The sequence below is a fragment of the Taudactylus pleione genome, unplaced genomic scaffold, assembly GCF_031769625.1.
Source record: "Taudactylus pleione unplaced genomic scaffold, aTauple2 ptg001711l, whole genome shotgun sequence".
Classification (NCBI taxonomy): domain Eukaryota; kingdom Metazoa; phylum Chordata; class Amphibia; order Anura; family Myobatrachidae; genus Taudactylus; species Taudactylus pleione.
The window spans coordinates 126,995-151,584 of NW_028286108.1; the positions used below are offsets into that span (position 1 = coordinate 126,995).

Genomic DNA, 24,590 nt, shown 5'->3' on the forward strand with positions numbered 1-24,590 from the left:
GTTATTTACTGACCTCTTACATGTACTATTAGTTATATACTGATCTCACCTGTACACCGGGTTATGTACTGACCTCTTACATATACTATTAGCTATATACTGACCTCACCTGTACACCTGGTTATATACTGACCTCTTACATGTACTATTAGCTATATACTGATCTCACCTGTACACCGGGTTATGTACTGACCTCTTACATGTAGTATTAGCTATATACTGACCTCTTACATGTACTATTAGCTATATACTGATCTCACCTGTACACCGGGTTATGTACTGACCTCTTACATGTACTATTAGCTATATACTGATCTCACCTGTACACCTGGTTATATACTGACCTCTTACATGTACTATTAGCTATATACTGACCTCACCTGTACTCCGGGTTATTTACTGACCTCTTACATGTACTATTAGTTATATACTGATCTCACCTGTACACCTGGTTATATACTGACCTCTTACATGTACTATTAGCTATATACTGACCTCACCTGTACACCGGGTTATGTACTGACCTCTTACATGTACTATTAGCTATATACTGATCTCACCTGTACACCTGGTTATATACTGACCTCTTACATGTACTATTAGCTATATACTGACCTCACCTGTACACCGGGTTATGTACTGACCTCTTACATATACTATTAGCTATATACTGATCTCACCTGTACACCGGGTTATGTACTGACCTCTTACATGTACTATTAGCTATATACTGATCTCACCTGTACACCGATTTATGTACTGACCTCTTACATGTACTATTAGCTATATACTGATCTCACCTGTACACCGATTTATGTACTGACCTCTTACATGTACTATTAGCTATATACTGACCTCTTACATGTACTATTAGTTATATACTGACCTCTTACATGTACTATTAGCTATATACTGATCTCACCTGTACACCGGGTTATGTACTGACCTCTTACATGTACTATTAGCTATATACTGATCTCACCTGTACACCGATTTATGTACTGACCTCTTACATGTACTATTAGCTATATACTGATCTCAACTGTACACCGGGTTATGTACTGACCTCTTACATGTACTATTAGCTATATACTGATCTCACCTGTACACCGGGTTATGTACTGACCTCTTACATGTACTATTAGTTATATACTGACCTCTTACATGTATTATTAGCTATATACTGACCTCTTACATGTACTATTAGTTATATACTGACCATCACATGTATTATTAGTTATATACTGACCTCTTACATGTATTATTAGCTATATACTGACCTCTTACATGTACTATTAGTTATATACTGACCCTCACATGTACTATTAGTTATATACTGACCCTCACATGTACTATTAGTTATATACTGACCTCTTACATGTATTATTAGTTATATACTGACCCTCACATGTACTATTAGTTATATACTGACCCTCACATGTATTATTAGTTATATACTGACCATCACATGTACTATTAGTTATATACTGACCCTCACATGTACTATTAGTTATATACTGACCCTCACATGTATTATTAGTTATATACTGACCGTCACATGTACTATTACCTATATACTGACCCATCACATGTATTATTAGTTATATACTGACCATCACATGTATTATTAGTTATATACTGACCCTCACATGTATTATTAGTTATATACTGACCATCACATGTACTATTAGTTATATACTGACCCATCACATATATTATTAGTTATATACTGACCCTCACATGTACTATTAGTTATATACTGACCCTTACATGTATTATTAGTTATATACTGACCATCACATGTATTATTAGTTATATACTGACCCTCACATGTACTATTAGTTATATACTGACCCCTCACATGTACTATTAGTTATATACTGACCCTCACATGTACTATTAGTTATATACTGACCATCACATGTACTATTAGTTATATACTGACCGTCACATGTCCTATTAGTTATATACTGACCCTCACATGTACTATTAGTTATATACTGACCCTCACATGTACTATTAGTTATATACTGACCCTCACATGTACTATTAGTTATATACTGACCCCTCACATGTACTATTAGTTATATACTGACCCTCACATGTACTATTAGTTATATACTGACCGTCACATGTCCTATTAGTTATATACTGACCCTCACATGTACTATTAGTTATATACTGACCCTCACATGTACTATTAGTTATATACTGACCCTCACATGTACTATTAATTATATACTGACCCTCACATGTACTATTAGTTATATACTGACCCTCACATGTACTATTAGTTATATACTGACCCTCACATGTATTATTAGTTATATACTGACCATCACATGTATTATTAGTTATATACTGACCATCACATATATTATTAGTTATATACTGACCCATCACATGTACTATTAGTTATATACTGACCGTCACATGTATTATTAGTTATATACTGACCCTCACATGTATTATTAGTTATATACTGACCCTCACATGTACTATTAGTTATATACTGACCCTCACATGTATTATTAGTTATATACTGACCGTCACATGTACTATTAGTTATATACTGACCCTCACATGTATTATTAGTTATATACTGACCATCACATGTACTATTAGTTATATACTGACCCATCACATATATTATTAGTTATATACTGACCATCACATGTACTATTAGTTATATACTGACCCATCACATGTACTATTAGTTATATACTGACCCTCACATGTATTATTAGTTATATACTGACCGTCACATGTACTATTAGTTATATACTGACCCTCACATGTATTATTAGTTATATACTGACCATCACATGTACTATTAGTTATATACTGACCCATCACATGTATTATTAGTTATATACTGACCATCACATGTATTATTAGTTATATACTGACCCTCACATATATTATTAGTTATATATTGACCCTCACATGTACTATTAGTTATATACTGACCATCACATGTACTATTAGTTATATACTGACCCATCACATGTACTATTAGTTATATACTGACCATCACATGTACTATTAGTTATATACTGACCCATCACATGTACTATTAGTTATATACTGACCCTCACATGTATTATTAGTTATATACTGACCATCACATGTATTATTAGTTATATACTGACCATCACATGTATTATTAGTTATATACTGACCATCACATGTACTATTAGTTATATACTGACCATCACATGTACTATTAGCTATATACTGACCCATCACATGTACTATTAGTTATATACTGACCCTCACATGTACTATTAGTTATATACTGACCCTCACATGTACTATTAGTTATATACTGACCGTCACATGTACTATTAGTTATATACTGACCCTCACATGTATTATTAGTTATATACTGACCATCACATGTATTATTAGTTATATACTGACCATCACATGTACTATTAGTTATATACTGACCATCACATGTATTATTAGTTATATACTGACCCATCACATGTACTATTAGTTATATACTGACCATCACATGTACTATTACCTATATACTGACCCTCACATGTATTATTAGTTATATACTGACCCATCACATGTACTATTAGTTATATACTGACCCCTCACATGTACTATTACCTATATACTGACCCATCACATGTACTATTACCTATATACTGACCATCACATGTACTATTAGTTATATACTGACCCTCACATGTACTATTAGTTATATACTGACCCTCACATGTACTATTAGTTATATACTGACCCCTCACATGTACTATTAGTTATATACTGACCATCACATGTACTATTAGTTATATACTGACCCATCACATGTACTATTAGTTATATACTGACCCTCACATGTATTATTAGTTATATACTGACCCCTCACATGTACTATTAGTTATATACTGACCCATCACATGTACTATTAGTTATATACTGACCCTCACATGTATTATTAGTTATATACTGACCATCACATGTACTATTAGTTATATACTGACCCATCACATGTACTATTAGTTATATACTGACCCTCACATGTATTATTAGTTATATACTGACCCTCACATGTACTATTAGTTATATACTGACCTCTTACATGTACTATTAGTTATATACTGACCCTCACATGTACTATTAGTTATATACTGACCATCACATGTACTATTAGTTATATACTGACCCTCACATGTATTATTAGTTATATACTGACCCTCACATGTACTATTAGTTATATACTGACCATCACATGTACTATTAGTTATATACTGACCCATCACATGTACTATTAGTTATATACTGACCCTCACATGTATTATTAGTTATATACTGACCCTCACATGTACTATTAGTTATATACTGACCCATCACATGTACTATTAGTTATATACTGACCCTCACATGTATTATTAGTTATATACTGACCATCACATGTATTATTAGTTATATACTGACCCTCACATGTATTATTAGTTATATACTGACCCTCACATGTACTATTAGTTATATACTGACCCTCACATGTATTATTAGTTATATACTGACCCTCACATGTACTATTAGTTATATACTGACCCTCACATGTATTATTAGTTATATACTGACCATCACATGTATTATTAGTTATATACTGACCATCACATGTACTATTAGTTATATACTGACCATCACATGTACTATTAGTTATATACTGACCCATCACATGTATTATTAGTTATATACTGACCATCACATGTATTATTAGTTATATACTGACCATCACATGTATTATTAGTTATATACTGACCATCACATGTACTATTAGTTATATACTGACCATCACATGTACTATTAGTTATATACTGACCCATCACATGTACTATTAGTTATATACTGACCCTCACATGTACTATTAGTTATATACTGACCGTCACATGTACTATTAGTTATATACTGACCCTCACATGTATTATTAGTTATATACTGACCCTCACATGTATTATTAGTTAATACTGACCATCACATGTACTATTAGTTATATACTGACCATCACATGTACTATTAGTTATATACTGACCCATCACATGTACTATTAGTTATATACTGACCCTCACATGTATTATTAGTTATATACTGACCCATCACATGTATTATTAGTTATATACTGACCGTCACATGTACTATTAGTTATATACTGACCCTCACATGTACTATTAGTTATATACTGACCCTCACATGTACTATTAGTTATATACTGACGTCACATGTACTATTAGTTATATACTGACCATCACATGTATTATTAGTTATATACTGACCCTCACATGTACTATTAGTTATATACTGACCCCTCACATGTATTATTAGCTATATACTGACCCCTCACATGTACTATTAGTTATATACTGACCCATCACATGTACTATTAGTTATATACTGACCCTCACATGTACTATTAGTTATATACTGACGTCACATGTACTATTAGTTATATACTGACCATCACATGTATTATTAGTTATATACTGACCCTCACATGTACTATTAGTTATATACTGACCCCTCACATGTATTATTAGCTATATACTGACCCCTCACATGTACTATTAGTTATATACTGACCCATCACATGTACTATTAGTTATATACTGACCCATCACATGTACTATTAGTTATATACTGAACATCACATGTACTATTAGTTATATACTGACCCATCACATGTACTATTAGTTATATACTGACCCTCACATGTATTATTAGTTATATACTGACCATCACATGTACTATTAGTTATATACTGACCCATCACATGTACTATTAGTTATATACTGACCATCACATGTACTATTAGTTATATACTGACCCTCACATGTACTATTAGTTATATACTGACCATCACATGTACTATTAGTTATATACTGACCCTCACATGTACTATTAGCTATATACTGACCATCACATGTACTATTAGTTATATACTGACCCATCACATGTACTATTAGTTATATACTGACCATCACATGTACTATTACCTATATACTGACCCTCACATTTATTATTAGTTATATACTGACCATCACATATATTATTAGTTATATACTGACCATCACATGTACTATTAGTTATATACTGACCCCTCACATGTATTATTAGTTATATACTGACCCTCACATGTACTATTAGTTATATACTGACCCATCACATGTACTATTAGTTATATACTGACCGTCACATGTACTATTAGTTATATACTGACCCTCACATGTACTATTAGTTATATACTGACCATCACATGTATTATTAGTTATATACTGACCATCACATGTACTATTAGTTATATACTGACCCTCACATGTACTATTAGTTATATACTGACCGTCACATGTACTATTAGTTATATACTGACCATCACATGTACTATTAGTTATATACTGACCCTCACATATATTATTAGTTATATACTGACCGTCACATGTACTATTAGTTATATACTGACCCATCACATGTACTATTAGTTATATACTGACCGTCACATGTACTATTAGTTATATACTGACCCTCACATGTACTATTAGTTATATACTGACCGTCACATGTATTATTAGTTATATACTGACCATCACATGTACTATTAGTTATATACTGACCATCACATGTACTATTACCTATATACTGACCCTCACATTTATTATTAGTTATATACTGACCCATCACATGTACTATTACCTATATACTGACCCTCACATTTATTATTAGTTATATACTGACCATCACATGTACTATTAGTTATATACTGACCATCACATGTACTATTAGTTATATACTGACCGTCACATGTACTATTAGTTATATACTGACCGTCACATGTACTATTAGTTATATACTGACCATCACATGTACTATTAGTTATATACTGACCCATCACATGTACTATTAGTTATATACTGACCATCACATGTACTATTAGTTATATACTGACCCATCACATGTACTATTAGTTATATACTGACCCTCACATGTATTATTAGTTATATACTGACCATCACATGTATTATTAGTTATATACTGACCATCACATGTATTATTAGTTATATACTGACCATCACATGTACTATTAGTTATATACTGACCATCACATGTACTATTAGCTATATACTGACCCATCACATGTACTATTAGTTATATACTGACCCTCACATGTACTATTAGTTATATACTGACCCTCACATGTACTATTAGTTATATACTGACCGTCACATGTACTATTAGTTATATACTGACCCTCACATGTATTATTAGTTATATACTGACCATCACATGTATTATTAGTTATATACTGACCATCACATGTACTATTAGTTATATACTGACCATCACATGTATTATTAGTTATATACTGACCCATCACATGTACTATTAGTTATATACTGACCATCACATGTACTATTACCTATATACTGACCCTCACATGTATTATTAGTTATATACTGACCCATCACATGTACTATTAGTTATATACTGACCCCTCACATGTACTATTACCTATATACTGACCCATCACATGTACTATTACCTATATACTGACCATCACATGTACTATTAGTTATATACTGACCCTCACATGTACTATTAGTTATATACTGACCCTCACATGTACTATTAGTTATATACTGACCCCTCACATGTACTATTAGTTATATACTGACCATCACATGTACTATTAGTTATATACTGACCCATCACATGTACTATTAGTTATATACTGACCCTCACATGTATTATTAGTTATATACTGACCCCTCACATGTACTATTAGTTATATACTGACCCATCACATGTACTATTAGTTATATACTGACCCTCACATGTATTATTAGTTATATACTGACCATCACATGTACTATTAGTTATATACTGACCCATCACATGTACTATTAGTTATATACTGACCCTCACATGTATTATTAGTTATATACTGACCCTCACATGTACTATTAGTTATATACTGACCTCTTACATGTACTATTAGTTATATACTGACCCTCACATGTACTATTAGTTATATACTGACCATCACATGTACTATTAGTTATATACTGACCCTCACATGTATTATTAGTTATATACTGACCCTCACATGTACTATTAGTTATATACTGACCATCACATGTACTATTAGTTATATACTGACCCATCACATGTACTATTAGTTATATACTGACCCTCACATGTATTATTAGTTATATACTGACCCTCACATGTACTATTAGTTATATACTGACCCATCACATGTACTATTAGTTATATACTGACCCTCACATGTATTATTAGTTATATACTGACCATCACATGTATTATTAGTTATATACTGACCCTCACATGTATTATTAGTTATATACTGACCCTCACATGTACTATTAGTTATATACTGACCCTCACATGTATTATTAGTTATATACTGACCCTCACATGTACTATTAGTTATATACTGACCCTCACATGTATTATTAGTTATATACTGACCATCACATGTATTATTAGTTATATACTGACCATCACATGTACTATTAGTTATATACTGACCATCACATGTACTATTAGTTATATACTGACCCATCACATGTTCTATTAGTTATATACTGACCCTCACATGTATTATTAGTTATATACTGACCGTCACATGTACTTTTAGTTATATACTGACCCTCACATGTATTATTAGTTATATACTGACCCTCACATGTATTATTAGTTATATACTGACCATCACATGTACTATTAGTTATATACTGACCATCACATGTACTATTAGTTATATACTGACCCATCACATGTATTATTAGTTATATACTGACCATCACATGTATTATTAGTTATATACTGACCATCACATGTATTATTAGTTATATACTGACCATCACATGTACTATTAGTTATATACTGACCATCACATGTACTATTAGTTATATACTGACCCATCACATGTACTATTAGTTATATACTGACCCTCACATGTATTATTAGTTATATACTGACCGTCACATGTACTATTAGTTATATACTGACCCTCACATGTATTATTAGTTATATACTGACCCTCACATGTATTATTAGTTATATACTGACCATCACATGTACTATTAGTTATATACTGACCATCACATGTACTATTAGTTATATACTGACCCATCACATGTACTATTAGTTATATACTGACCCTCACATGTATTATTAGTTATATACTGACCCATCACATGTATTATTAGTTATATACTGACCGTCACATGTACTATTAGTTATATACTGACCCTCACATGTACTATTAGTTATATACTGACCCTCACATGTACTATTAGTTATATACTGACGTCACATGTACTATTAGTTATATACTGACCATCACATGTATTATTAGTTATATACTGACCCTCACATGTACTATTAGTTATATACTGACCCCTCACATGTATTATTAGCTATATACTGACCCCTCACATGTACTATTAGTTATATACTGACCCATCACATGTACTATTAGTTATATACTGACCCATCACATGTACTATTAGTTATATACTGAACATCACATGTACTATTAGTTATATACTGACCCATCACATGTACTATTAGTTATATACTGACCCTCACATGTATTATTAGTTATATACTGACCATCACATGTACTATTAGTTATATACTGACCCATCACATGTACTATTAGTTATATACTGACCATCACATGTACTATTAGTTATATATTGACCCTCACATGTACTATTAGTTATATACTGACCATCACATGTACTATTAGTTATATACTGACCCTCACATGTACTATTAGCTATATACTGACCATCACATGTACTATTAGTTATATACTGACCCATCACATGTACTATTAGTTATATACTGACCATCACATGTACTATTACCTATATACTGACCCTCACATTTATTATTAGTTATATACTGACCATCACATATATTATTAGTTATATACTGACCATCACATGTACTATTAGTTATATACTGACCCCTCACATGTATTATTAGTTATATACTGACCCTCACATGTACTATTAGTTATATACTGACCCATCACATGTACTATTAGTTATATACTGACCGTCACATGTACTATTAGTTATATACTGACCCTCACATGTACTATTAGTTATATACTGACCATCACATGTATTATTAGTTATATACTGACCATCACATGTACTATTAGTTATATACTGACCCTCACATGTACTATTAGTTATATACTGACCGTCACATGTACTATTAGTTATATACTGACCATCACATGTACTATTAGTTATATACTGACCCTCACATATATTATTAGTTATATACTGACCGTCACATGTACTATTAGTTATATACTGACCCATCACATGTACTATTAGTTATATACTGACCGTCACATGTACTATTAGTTATATACTGACCCTCACATGTACTATTAGTTATATACTGACCGTCACATGTATTATTAGTTATATACTGACCATCACATGTACTATTAGTTATATACTGACCATCACATGTACTATTACCTATATACTGACCCTCACATTTATTATTAGTTATATACTGACCCATCACATGTACTATTACCTATATACTGACCCTCACATTTATTATTAGTTATATACTGACCATCACATGTACTATTAGTTATATACTGACCATCACATGTACTATTAGTTATATACTGACCGTCACATGTACTATTAGTTATATACTGACCGTCACATGTACTATTAGTTATATACTGACCCTCACATGTATTATTAGTTATATACTGACCCTCACATGTACTATTAGTTATATACTGACCCTCACATGTACTATTAGTTATATACTGACCCTCACATGTACTTTTAGTTATATACTGACCATCACATGTACTATTAGTTATATACTGACCCATCACATGTACTATTAGTTATATACTGACCCATCACATGTACTATTAGTTATATACTGACCCTCACATGTACTATTAGTTATATACTGACCCTCACATGTACTATTAGTTATATACTGACCCTCACATGTATTATTAGTTATATACTGACCCTCACATGTATTATTAGTTATATACTGACCCTCACATGTACTATTAGTTATATACTGACCGTCACATGTACTATTAGTTATATACTGACCCTCACATGTACTATTAGTTATATACTGACCCTCACATGTACTATTAGTTATATACTGACCCATCACATGTATTATTAGTTATATACTGACCATCACATGTACTATTACCTATATACTGACCCTCACATGTACTATTAGTTATATACTGACCCATCACATATATTATTAGTTATATACTGACCCTCACATGTACTATTAGTTATATACTGACCATCACATGTACTATTAGTTATATACTGACCATCACATGTACTATTAGTTATATACTGACCATCACATGTACTATTAGTTATATACTGACCATCACATGTACTATTAGTTATATACTGACCATCACATGTACTATTAGCTATATACTGACCCTCACATGTACTATTAGTTATATACTGACCCATCACATGTACTATTAGTTATATACTGACCCTCACATGTACTATTAGTTATATACTGACCCTCACATGTACTATTAGTTATATACTGACCCTCACATATATTATTAGTTATATACTGACCCATCACATGTACTATTAGTTATATACTGACCATCACATGTACTATTACCTATATACTGACCCTCACATGTACTATTAGTTATATACTGACCCATCACATGTACTATTAGTTATATACTGACCCTCACATGTACTATTAGTTATATACTGACCCTCACATATATTATTAGTTATATACTGACCCCTCACATATACTATTAGTTATATACTGACCCATCACATGTATTATTAGTTATATACTGACCCTCACATGTATTATTAGTTATATACTGACCCTCACATGTATTATTAGTTATATACTGACCATCACATGTACTATTAGTTATATACTGACCCTCACATGTATTATTAGTTATATACTGACCCATCACATGTACTATTAGTTATATACTGACCCTCACATGTACTATTAGTTATATACTGACCCATCACATGTATTATTAGTTATATACTGACCCTCACATGTATTATTAGTTATATACTGACCCTCACATGTGCTATTAGTTATATACTGACCCTCACATGTACTATTAGTTATATACTGACCCTCACATGTGCTATCAGCCAAAACTCACCTGTTCATCAAAGCTTATCTGCTGTCCTCACATTCTCATACTTTCTGGCCTCCTGCCTCATCTCTTCCCAGTTCACCCCTAGGTTGTAACATATGACAGGCAGGGCCCCCCACCGTCACAGCGTTTATCGGGTGGCCACTTTATGTGCCTGAGCATTGCTTAACTGTGCTAGAGGATCTGTTATCTCCAGTAATGGTCACAACATCGACTCTCCCAGCATCCCCTGCTTTTTCTCAAAATATGGCATTTGTGGATGCGGTGCTGCGAAAGTGAAAACAACGCATGCCGAAACACACCCCTGATACTACCATAACACACCCATGCCGAAACACACCCCTGATACTACCATAACACACCCATGCCGAAACACACCCCTGATACTACCATAACACACCCATGCCGAAACACACCCCTGATACTACCATAACACACCCATGCCGAAACACACCCCTGATACTACCATAACACACCCATGCCGAAACACACCCCTGATACTACCATAACACACCCATGCCGAAACACACCCCTGATACTACCATAACACACCCATGCCGAAACACACCCCTGATACTACCATAACACACCCATGCCGAAACACACCCCTGATACTACCATAACACACCCATGCCGAAACACACCCCTGATACTACCATAACACACCCATGCCGAAACACACCCCTGATACTACCATAACACACCCATGCCGAAACACACCCCTGATACTACCATAACACACCCATGCCGAAACACACCCCTGATACTACCATAACACACCCATGCCGAAACACACCCCTGATACTACCATAACACACCCATGCCGAAACACACCCCTGATACTACCATAACACACCCATGCCGAAACACACCCCTGATACTACCATAACACACCCATGCCGAAACACACCCCTGATACTACCATAACACACCCATGCCGAAACACACCCCTGATACTACCATAACACATACCCTGATACTACCATAACACACCCATGCCGAAACACACCCCTGATACTACCATAACACACCCATGCCGAAACACACCCCTGATACTACCATAACACACCACACCCCTGATACTACCATAACACATACCCCGATACTACCATAACACACCCATGCCGAAACACACCCCTGATACTACCATAACACATACCCCTGATACTACCATAACACACACCCCTGATACTACCATAACACACCCATGCCGAAACACTCCCCTGATTCTACCATAACACATACCCCTGATACTACCATAACACACACCCCTGATACTACCATAACACACCCATGCCGAAACACACCCCTGACACTACCTTAACACACCCATGCAGAAACACAACCCTGAAACCACCATAACACACCCATGCCGAAACACACCCCTGATACCCCCATAACACACCCATGCTGAAAACACACCCCTGATACTCCCATAACACACACCCCTGATACTACCATAACACACACCCCTGATACTACCATAACACACCCATGCCGAAACATACCCCTGATACTACCATAACACACCCATGCCGAAACACACCCCTGATACTACCATAACACTCCCATGCTGAAACATACCCCTGATACTACCATAACACACCCATGCCGAAACACACCCCTGATACTACCATAACACACCCATGCCGAAACACACCCCTGATACTACCATAACACACCCATGCCGAAACACACCCCTGATACTACCATAACACACCCATGCCGAAACACACCCCTGATAATACCATAACACACCCATGCCGAAACACACCCCTGTTACTACCAAAACACACCCATGCCGAAACACACCCCTGATACTACCATAACACACCCATGCCGAAACACCCCTCTGATACTACCATAACACATACCCCTGATACTACCATAACACACACCCCGATACTACCATAACACACCCATGCCGAAACACACCTCTGATACTACCATAACACATACCCCTGATACTACCATAACACATACCCCTGATACTACCATAACACACACCCCTGATACTACCATAACACACCCATGCCGAAACACACCCCTGATTCTACCATAACACATACCCCTGATACTACCATAACACACACCCCTGATACTACCATAACACACCCATGCCGAAACACACCCCTGACACTACCTTAACACACCCATGCAGAAACACACCCCTGATACCACCATAACACACCCATGCCGAAACACACCCCTGATACCCCCATAACACACCCATGCTGAAAACACACCCCTGATACTCCCATAACACACACCCCTGATACTACCATAACACACACCCCTGATACTACCATAACACACCCATGCCGAAACATACCCCTGATACTACCATAACACACCCATGCCGAAACACACCCCTGATACTACCATAACACTCCCATGCTGAAACATACCCCTGATACTACCATAACACACCCATGCCGAAACACACCCCTGATACTACCATAACACACCCATGCCGAAACACACCCCTGATACTACCATAACACACCCATGCCGAAACACACCCCTGATACTACCATAACACACCCATGCCGAAACACACCCCTGATAATACCATAACACACCCATGCCGAAACACACCCCTGATACTACCATAACACACCCATGCCGAAACACACCCCTGATACTACCATAACACACCCATGCCGAAACACACCTCTGATACTACCATAACACATACCCCTGATACTACCATAACACACACCCCGATACTACCATAACACACCCATGCCGAAACACACCCATGATACTACCATAACACACCAATGCCGAAACACGCTCCTGATACTACCATAACACACCCATGCCGAAACACACCCCTGATACTACCATAACACATACCCCTGATACTACCATAACACACACCCCTGATACTACCATAACACACCCATGCCGAAACACACCCCTGATTCTACCATAACACATACCCCTGATACTACCATAACACACACCCCTGATACTACCATAACACACCCATGCCGAAACACACCCCTGATACTACCTTAACACACCCATGCAGAAACACACCCCTGATACCACCATAACACACCCATGCCTAAACACACCCCTGATACCCCCATAACACACCCATGCTGAAAACACACCCCTGATACTACCATAACACACCCATGCTGAAACATACCCCTGATACTACCATAACACCCCCCCCGATACTACCATAACACACCCCTGATACTACCATAACACACCCATGTGGAAATACACCCCTGATACTACCATCGCACACCCATGCCGAAACACACCCCTGATACTACCATAACACACCCATGCCGAAACACACCCCTGATACTACCATAACACACCCATGCCGAAACACACCCCTGATACTACCATAACATACCCATGCCGAAAAACACTCCTGATACTACCATAACACACCCATGCCGAAACACACCCTTGATACTACCATAGCACACCCATGCCGAAACACACCCCTGATACTATCATAACACACCCATGCCGAAACACACCCCTGATACTACCATAACACACCCATGCCGAAACACACCCCTGATATTACCATAACACACCCATGCCGAAACACACCCCTGATAGAACCATAACACACCCATGCTGAAACACACCCCTGATACTACCATAACACACCCATGCCGAAACATACCCCTGATACTACCATAACACACCCATGCCGAAACATACCCCTGATACTACCATAACACACCCATGCTGAAACACACCCCTGATACTACCATAACACACCCGTGCCGAAACATACCCCTGATACTACCATAACACACCCATGATGAAACACACCCCTGATACTACCATAACACACCCATGCCAAAACATACCCCTTATACTACATAGCACACCCATGCCGAAACACACTACTGATACTACCATAACACACCCATGCTGAAACATACCCCTGATACTATCATAACACACCCATGCTGAAACATACCCCTGATACTACCATAGCACACCCATGCCGAAACACACCCCTGATACTACCATAACAAACCAATGCCGAAACACACCCCTGATACTCCTATAGCACACCCCTGATACTACCATAGCACACCCCTGATACTACCATAACACACCCATGCCGAAACACACTCCTGATACTACCATAACACACCCATGCCGAAACATACCCCTGATACTATCATAACACACCCATGCTGAAACATACCCCTGATACTACCATAGCACACCCATGCCGAAACACACCCCTGATACTATCATAACAAACCAATGCCGAAACACACCCCTGATACTCCCATAGCACACCCCTGATACTACCATAGCACACCCCTGATACTACCATAACACACCCATGCCGAAACACACTCCTGATACTACCATAACACACCCATGCTTAAACAAACCCCTGATACTACATAGCACACCCCTGATACTAACATAACACACCCATGCCGAAACATACCCCTGATACTACCATAACACACCCATGCTGAAACAAACCCCTGATACTACCATAACACAATCATGCCGAAACATACCCCTGATACTACCATAGCACACCCATGCTGAAACACACCCCTGATACTACCATAACACACCCTTGATATTACCATAGCACACCCATGCCATGATCACTTTAGGTCACCTCCTGGTCTTCACCCTGAAACGCTCGTGGTTCACAGAAGCCATCTCAAGTGATAGCAATGTCATACACAAATGCGTACACCATTGCACAAATTGGCTCACACTTGTGCAGTTAGTGTTGTCTAGACGTTGCACAGATGCTGTAGCAAAACTTCACTCAACTGCTCAAACATCCGCACTCAGTCCAGCTCTGAATTTAACCCTTAGTCATTTGGATCACTTATTAATATCCTACATACTCTCACCACTTGTTAATAACCTATTAATGTTTGCATCATTGCTGAATCACCTTTAGTCCCTCACATCTCATCTTTATCACTAATAGGACATTGTAACACCTCTGTCACCTATAGGGCATTGCAACACCTCTGTCACCTATAGGACATTGCAACACCTCTGACACCTATAGGGCATTGCAACACCTCTATCACCTATAGGACATTGCAACACCTCTGTCACCTATAGGGCATTGCAACAGCTCTGTCACCTATAGGGCATTGCAACACCTCTGTCACTTATAGGGCATTGCAACACCTCTGTCACCTATAGGACATTGCAACACATCTGTCACCTATAGGACATTGCAACACCTCTGTCACCTATAGGACATTGCAACACCTCTGTCACCTATAGGGCATTGCAGCACCTCTGTCACCTATAGGGCATTGCAACACCTCTGTCACCTATAGGGCATTGCAACACCTCTGTCACCTATAGGGCATTGCAACACCTCTGTCACCTATAGGGCATTGCAACACCTCTGTCACCTATAGGGCATTGCAACATCTCTGTCACCTATAGGACATTGCAACATCTCTGTCACCTACAGAACATTGCAACATCTCTGTCACCTATAGGGCATTGTGACATCCCTGTCACCTACAGGACATTGCAACATCTCTGTCACCTACAGAACATTGCAACATCTCTGTCACCTATAGGGCATTGCAACACCTCTGTCACCTATAGTGCATTGCAACACCTCTGTCACCTATAGGGCATTGCAACACATCTCAATCACCTACAGAACAATACACCTCACCAGTCACCTGTAGGACATTGTAACACCACTCATTCACCTATAGACCTTCACATCTCCTTTCCATCATCGTTAGGATTTCAGATCTAATCTAAATCACCAACAAGCTGTCACATCTATACACCTTCACATATTGAATATTATCCATCACTCGGATATGCTATAGAATCTCTTAATTAACTTTTTCCTATTGATTTTTATATTAATAAATCACTCAATAGCTGTTATTCGCTTCTTGCAGGCTCTTATCTCACAGCAGACAGCTGCTACACGCAAGATGTCCGTAGGAGCACAATTTAGGGTATGAATTCCTATTTCTCTGCCTCCCAATCTCTTATTGTAAGGTATCTCTGTAACCTACATATTGCCTTGTGCTGTTACTGTGTGTCCATCAGAGGGGGATGGATACAGGATGCCTGGGGGTCAGAGTCCCAAAAGGGTTAGAGTACGGACACTTGTCGGTCAGTATTGTATATTTCCCCCTCTCCCTACCCTAGCCCTCCCTCCCCGGTGCCTAATCCTAACCTCCCATCCCCGCACCCTAAACCTAACCTCCCCCTTAGTGCCAGACCCCAACCCTCCCCCTAGTACCTAACCCTAATGCTACCCCTAGCCTCCCCTCCCCTCCCCTCCCCAACCCCATTACTTTCGGGATTCCAGCTGTCAGGATGCTGGCGCCGCGATTCTAAGCGCCAGAATCCCCCCGGTCGGGATAGTGACCACATCCCATCAGAGCAGTATACTTTAGGCTTATCTGTCCCTTCATGCCTCTGCTTTCTCAGCGATCCCTTGGAATTCTTATGGAGAAGATTAACTCGGCAAATCCTCATTTTATCCGCTGCATTAAACCCAATGGCGGCAACATTCCAGGGGTCTTTCAGCCGGAGGAAGTGCGGAATCAGGTGAGGTTATAGAGATACGCTTTATCAGATGGTCCAGTAACGTTTTATATACCAACCCAGTGATGGATTCTACAGACTATGACAAAAGTCTAAGTACAACTTGTACATACCATGTGTTCCACTTCTCCTGTTCTGTATACTGAGATATGTGATAGCTGCATAGTACCACTTCCTCCTGTTCTGTATACTGAGATATGTGATAGCTGCATAGTACCACTTCCTCCTGTTCTGTATACTGAGATATGTGATAGCTGCATAGTACCACTTCTCCTGTTCTGTATACCTGGATATGTGATAGCTGCATAGTACCACTTCCTCTTGTTCTGTATACCTGGATATGTGATAGCTGCATAGTACCACTTCCTCCTGTTCTGTATACTGAGATATGTGATAGCTGCATAGTACCACTTCTACTGTTCTGTATACTGAGATATGTGATAGCTGTATAGTATCACTTCCTCTTGTTCTGTATACTAGGATATGTGATAGCTGCATAGTACCACTTCCTCCTGTTCTGTATACTGAGATATGTAATAGCTGCATAGTCCCACTTCTACTGTTCTGTATACTAGGATGTGTGATTACTGCATAGTACCACTTCTCATGTTCTGTATACCTGGATATGTGATTACTGCATAGTACCACTTCTCCTATTCTGTATACTGAGATATGTGATAGCTGCATAGTACCACTTCCTCCTGTTCTGTATACCTGGATATGTGATAGCTGCATAGTACCACTTCTCCTATTCTGTATACTGAGATATGTGATTACTGCATAGTACCACTTCCTCTTGTTCTGTATACCTGGATATGTGATAGCTGCATAGTACCACTTCTCCTGTTCTGTATACCTGGATATGTGATAGCTGCATAGTACCACTTCCTCTTGTTCTGTATACCTGGATATGTGATAGCTGCATAGTACCACTTCCTCCTGTTCTGTATACTGAGATATGTGATAGCTGCATAGTACCACTTCTACTGTTCTGTATACTGAGATATGTGATAGCTGTATAGTATCACTTCCTCTTGTTCTGTGTACTAGGATATGTGATTACTGTATAGTACCACTTCTCCTGTTCTGTATACCTGGATATGTGATAGCTGCATAGTATCACTTCCTCTTGTTCTGTATACCTGGATATGTGATAGCTGCATAGTACCACTTCTCCTGTTCTGTATACTGAGATATGTGATTACTGCATAGTACCACTTCTCCTGTTCTGTATACTGAGATATGTGATAGCTGCATAGTACCACTTCTCCTGTTCTGTATAATGAGATATGTGATAGCTGCATAGTACCACTTCCTCTTGTTCTGTATACCTGGATATGTGATAGCTGCATATTACCACTTCTCCTGTTCTGTATACTGAGATATGTGATTACTGCATAGTACCACTTCCTCCTGTTCTGTATACTGAGATATGCGATTACTGTATAATACCACTTCTCCTGTTCTGTATACCTGGATATGTGATAGCTGCATAGTACCACTTCTCCTGTTCTGTATACTGAGATATGTGATAGCTGCATAGTACCACTTCCTCTTTTTCTGTATTCTGAGATATGTGATTACTGCATAATACAACTTCTCCTGTTCTGTATACTAGGATATGTGATAGCTGCATATTACCACTTCTCCTGTTCTGTATACCTGGATGTCATAGCTGCATAGTATCACTTCCTCTTGTTCTGTATACTGAGATATGTGATTACTGCATAGTACAACTTCTCCTGTTCTGTATACTAGGATATGTGATAGCTGCATAGTACCACTTCCTCCTGTTCTGTATACTGAGATATGTAATAGCTGCATAGTCCCACTTCTACTGTTCTGTATACTAGGATGTGTGATTACTGCATAGTACCACTTCTCATGTTCTGTATACCTGGATATGTGATTACTGCATAGTACCACTTCTCCTATTCTGTATACTGAGATATGTGGTAGCTGCATAGTACCACTTCCTCCTGTTCTGTATACTGAGATATGTGATTACTGCATAGTACCACTTCCTCTTGTTCTGTATACCTGGATATGTGATAGCTGCATAGTACCACTTCTCCTGTTCTGTATTCTGAGATATGTGATAGCTGCATAGTACCACTTCTCCTGTTCTGTATACTGAGATATGTGATAGCTGCATAGTACCACTTCCTCTTGTTCTGTATACTAGGATATGTGATTACTGTATAGTACCACTTCTCATGTTCTGTATACCTGGATATGTGATTACTGCATAGTACCACTTCTCATGTTCTGTGTACCTGGATATGTGATTACTGCATAGTACCACTTCTCCTATTCTGTATACTGAGATATGTGATAGCTGCATAGTACCACTTCCTCCTGTTCTGTATACTGAGATATGTGATTACTGCATAGTACCACTTCCTCTTGTTCTGTATACATGGATGTGATAGCTGCATAGTACCACTTCTCCTGTTCTGTATTCTGAGATATGTGATAGCTGCATAGTACCACTTCCTCCTGTTCTGTATACTAGGATATGTGATTACTGTATAGTACCACTTCTCATGTTCTGTATACCTGGATATGTGATTACTGCATAGTACCACTTCTGTATACATGGATATGTGATAGCTGCATAGTACCACTTCTCCTGTTCTGTATACATGGATATGTGGTATCTGCATAGTACAACTTCTCATGTTCTGTATACTGAGATATGTGATTACTGTATAGTACATCTTTTCATGTTCTGTATACTGAGATATGTGATTACTGTATAGTACCACTTCTCCTGTTCTGTATACTAGGATATGTGATAACTGCATAGTACCACTTCCTCCTGTTCTGTATACTGAGATATGTAATAGCTGCATAGTCCCACTTCTACTGTTCTGTATACTAGGATGTGTGATTACTGCATAGTACCACTTCTCCTGTTCTGTATACTGAGATATGCGATTACTGCATAGTACCACTTCTCCTGTTCTGTATACTGAGATATGCGATTGCTGTATAGTACCACTTCTCCTGTTCTGTATACTGAGATATGTGATAGCTGCATAGTACCACTTCTCCTGTTCTCTATATTGAGATATGTAATAGCTGCATAGTACCACTTCTCCTGCTCTGTATATTGAGATATGTAATAGCTGCATAGTACCACTTCTCCTGTTCTGTATACTGAGATATGTGATTACTGCATAGTACCACTTCCTCTTGTTCTGTATACCTGGATATGTGATAGCTGCATAGTACCACTTCTCCTGTTCTGTATACTGAGATATGTGATAGCTGCATAGCACCACTTCCTCTTGTTCTGTATACTAGGATATGTGATTACTGTATAGTACCACTTCTCATGTTCTGTATACCTGGATATGTGATTACTGCATAGTACCACTTCTGTATACATGGATATGTGATAGCTGCATAGTACCACTTCCTCTTGTTCTGTATACTTGGATACGTGATAGCTGCATAGTACCACTTCTCCTGTTCTGTATACATGGATATGTGGTATCTGCATAGTACAACTTCTCATGTTCTGTATACTGAGATATGTGATTACTGTATAGTACATCTTTTCATGTTCTGTATACTGAGATATGTGATTACTGTCTAGTACCACTTCTCCTGTTCTGTATACCTGGATATGTGATAGCTGCATAGTACCACTTCTCCTATTCTGTATACTGAGATATGTGATAGCTGCATAGTACCACTTCCTCCTGTTCTGTATACTGAGATATGCGATTACTGTATAATACCACTTCTCCTGTTCTGTATACCTGGATATGTGATAGCTGCATAGTACCACTTCTCCTGTTCTGTATACTGAGATATGCGATTACTGTATAATACCACTTCTGTATACATGGATATGTGATAGCTGCATAGTACCACTTCCTCTTGTTCTGTATACCTGGATATGTGATAGCTGCATAGTACCACTTCTCCTGTTCTGTATACTGAGATATGTGATTACTGCATAGTACCACTTCTCTTGTTCTGTATACTGAGATATGTGATTACTGCATAGTACCACTTCTCCTGTTCTGTATAATGAGATATGTGATAGCTGCATAGTACCACTTCCTCTTGTTCTGTATACCTGGATATGTGATAGCTGCATATTACCACTTCTCCTGTTCTGTATACTGAGATATGTGATTACTGCATAGTACCACTTCCTCCTGTTCTGTATACTGAGATATGCGATTACTGTATAATACCACTTCTCCTGTTCTGTATACCTGGATATGTGATAGCTGCATAGTACCACTTCTCCTGTTCTGTATACTGAGATATGTGATAGCTGCATAGTACCACTTCTGTATACATGGATATGTGATAGCTGCATAGTACCACTTCCTCTTGTTCTGTATACATGGATATGTGATAGCTGCATAGTACCACTTCTCCTGTTCTGTATACTGAGATATGTGATAGCTGCATAGTACCACTTCTGTATACATGGATATGTGATAGCTGCATAGTACCACTTCCTCTTGTTCTGTATACATGGATATGTGATAGCTGCATAGTACCACTTCTCCTGTTCTGTATACTGAGATATGTGATTACTGTATAGTACCACTTCTCCTGTATATATGGATATGTGATAGCTGCATAGTACCACTTCCTCTTGTTCTGTATACATGGATATGTGATAGCTGCATAGTACCACTTCCTCTTGTTCTGTATACTAGGATATGTGATAGCTGCATAGTACCACTTCTCCTGTTCTGTATTCTGAGATATGTGATAGCTGCATAGTACCACTTCTCCTGTTCTGTATACTGAGATATGTGATAGCTGCATAGTACCACTTCCTCTTGTTCTGTATACTAGGATATGTGATTACTGTATAGTACCACTTCTCATGTTCTGTATACCTGGATATGTGGTTACTGCATAGTACCACTTCTGTATACATGGATATGTGATAGCTGCATAGTACCACTTCCTCTTGTTCTGTATACTTGGATACGTGATAGCTGCATAGTACCACTTCTCCTGTTCTGTATACATGGATATGTGGTATCTGCATAGTACAACTTCCTCTTGTTCTGTATACTGAGATATGTGATTACTGTATAGTACATCTTTTCATGTTCTGTATACTGAGATATGTGATTACTGTCTAGTACCACTTCTCCTGTTCTGTATACCTGGATATGTGATAGCTGCATAGTACCACTTCTCCTATTCTGTATACTGAGATATGTGATAGCTGCATAGTACCACTTCCTCCTGTTCTGTATACTGAGATATGCGATTACTGTATAATACCACTTCTCCTGTTCTGTATACCTGGATATGTGATAGCTGCATAGTACCACTTCTCCTGTTCTGTATACTGAGATATGCGATTACTGTATAATACCACTTCTGTATACCTGGATATGTGATAGCTGCATAGTACCACTTCTCCTGTTCTGTATACTGAGATATGTGATTACTGCATAGTACCACTTCTCCTGTTCTGTATACTGAGATATATGATTACTGCATAGTACCACTTCTCCTGTTCTGTATAATGAGATATGTGATAGCTGCATAGTACCACTTCCTCTTGTTCTGTATACCTGGATATGTGATAGCTGCATATTACCACTTCTCCTGTTCTGTATACTGAGATATGTGATTACTGCATAGTACCACTTCCTCCTGTTCTGTATACTGAGATATGCGATTACTGTATAATACCACTTCTCCTGTTCTGTATACTAATATGTGTGATAGCTGCATAGTACCACTTCTGTATACATGGATATGTGATAGCTACATA

General features: G+C 37.7%; 1 protein-coding gene across 1 annotated transcript in view; it reads left to right on the forward strand.

Moving 5' to 3' along the window:
• Window positions 1-24,590, forward strand: part of LOC148439554 (uncharacterized) — a 262,816-nt gene that overhangs the window by 71,580 nt on the left and 166,646 nt on the right. Inside the window, exons 5-6 of the mRNA XM_088464593.1 lie at window positions 18,160-18,219; window positions 18,701-18,820. Coding sequence (XP_088320719.1) covers window positions 18,160-18,219; window positions 18,701-18,820 — 180 coding nt within the window. The remainder of the gene's footprint in view (window positions 1-18,159; window positions 18,220-18,700; window positions 18,821-24,590) is intronic.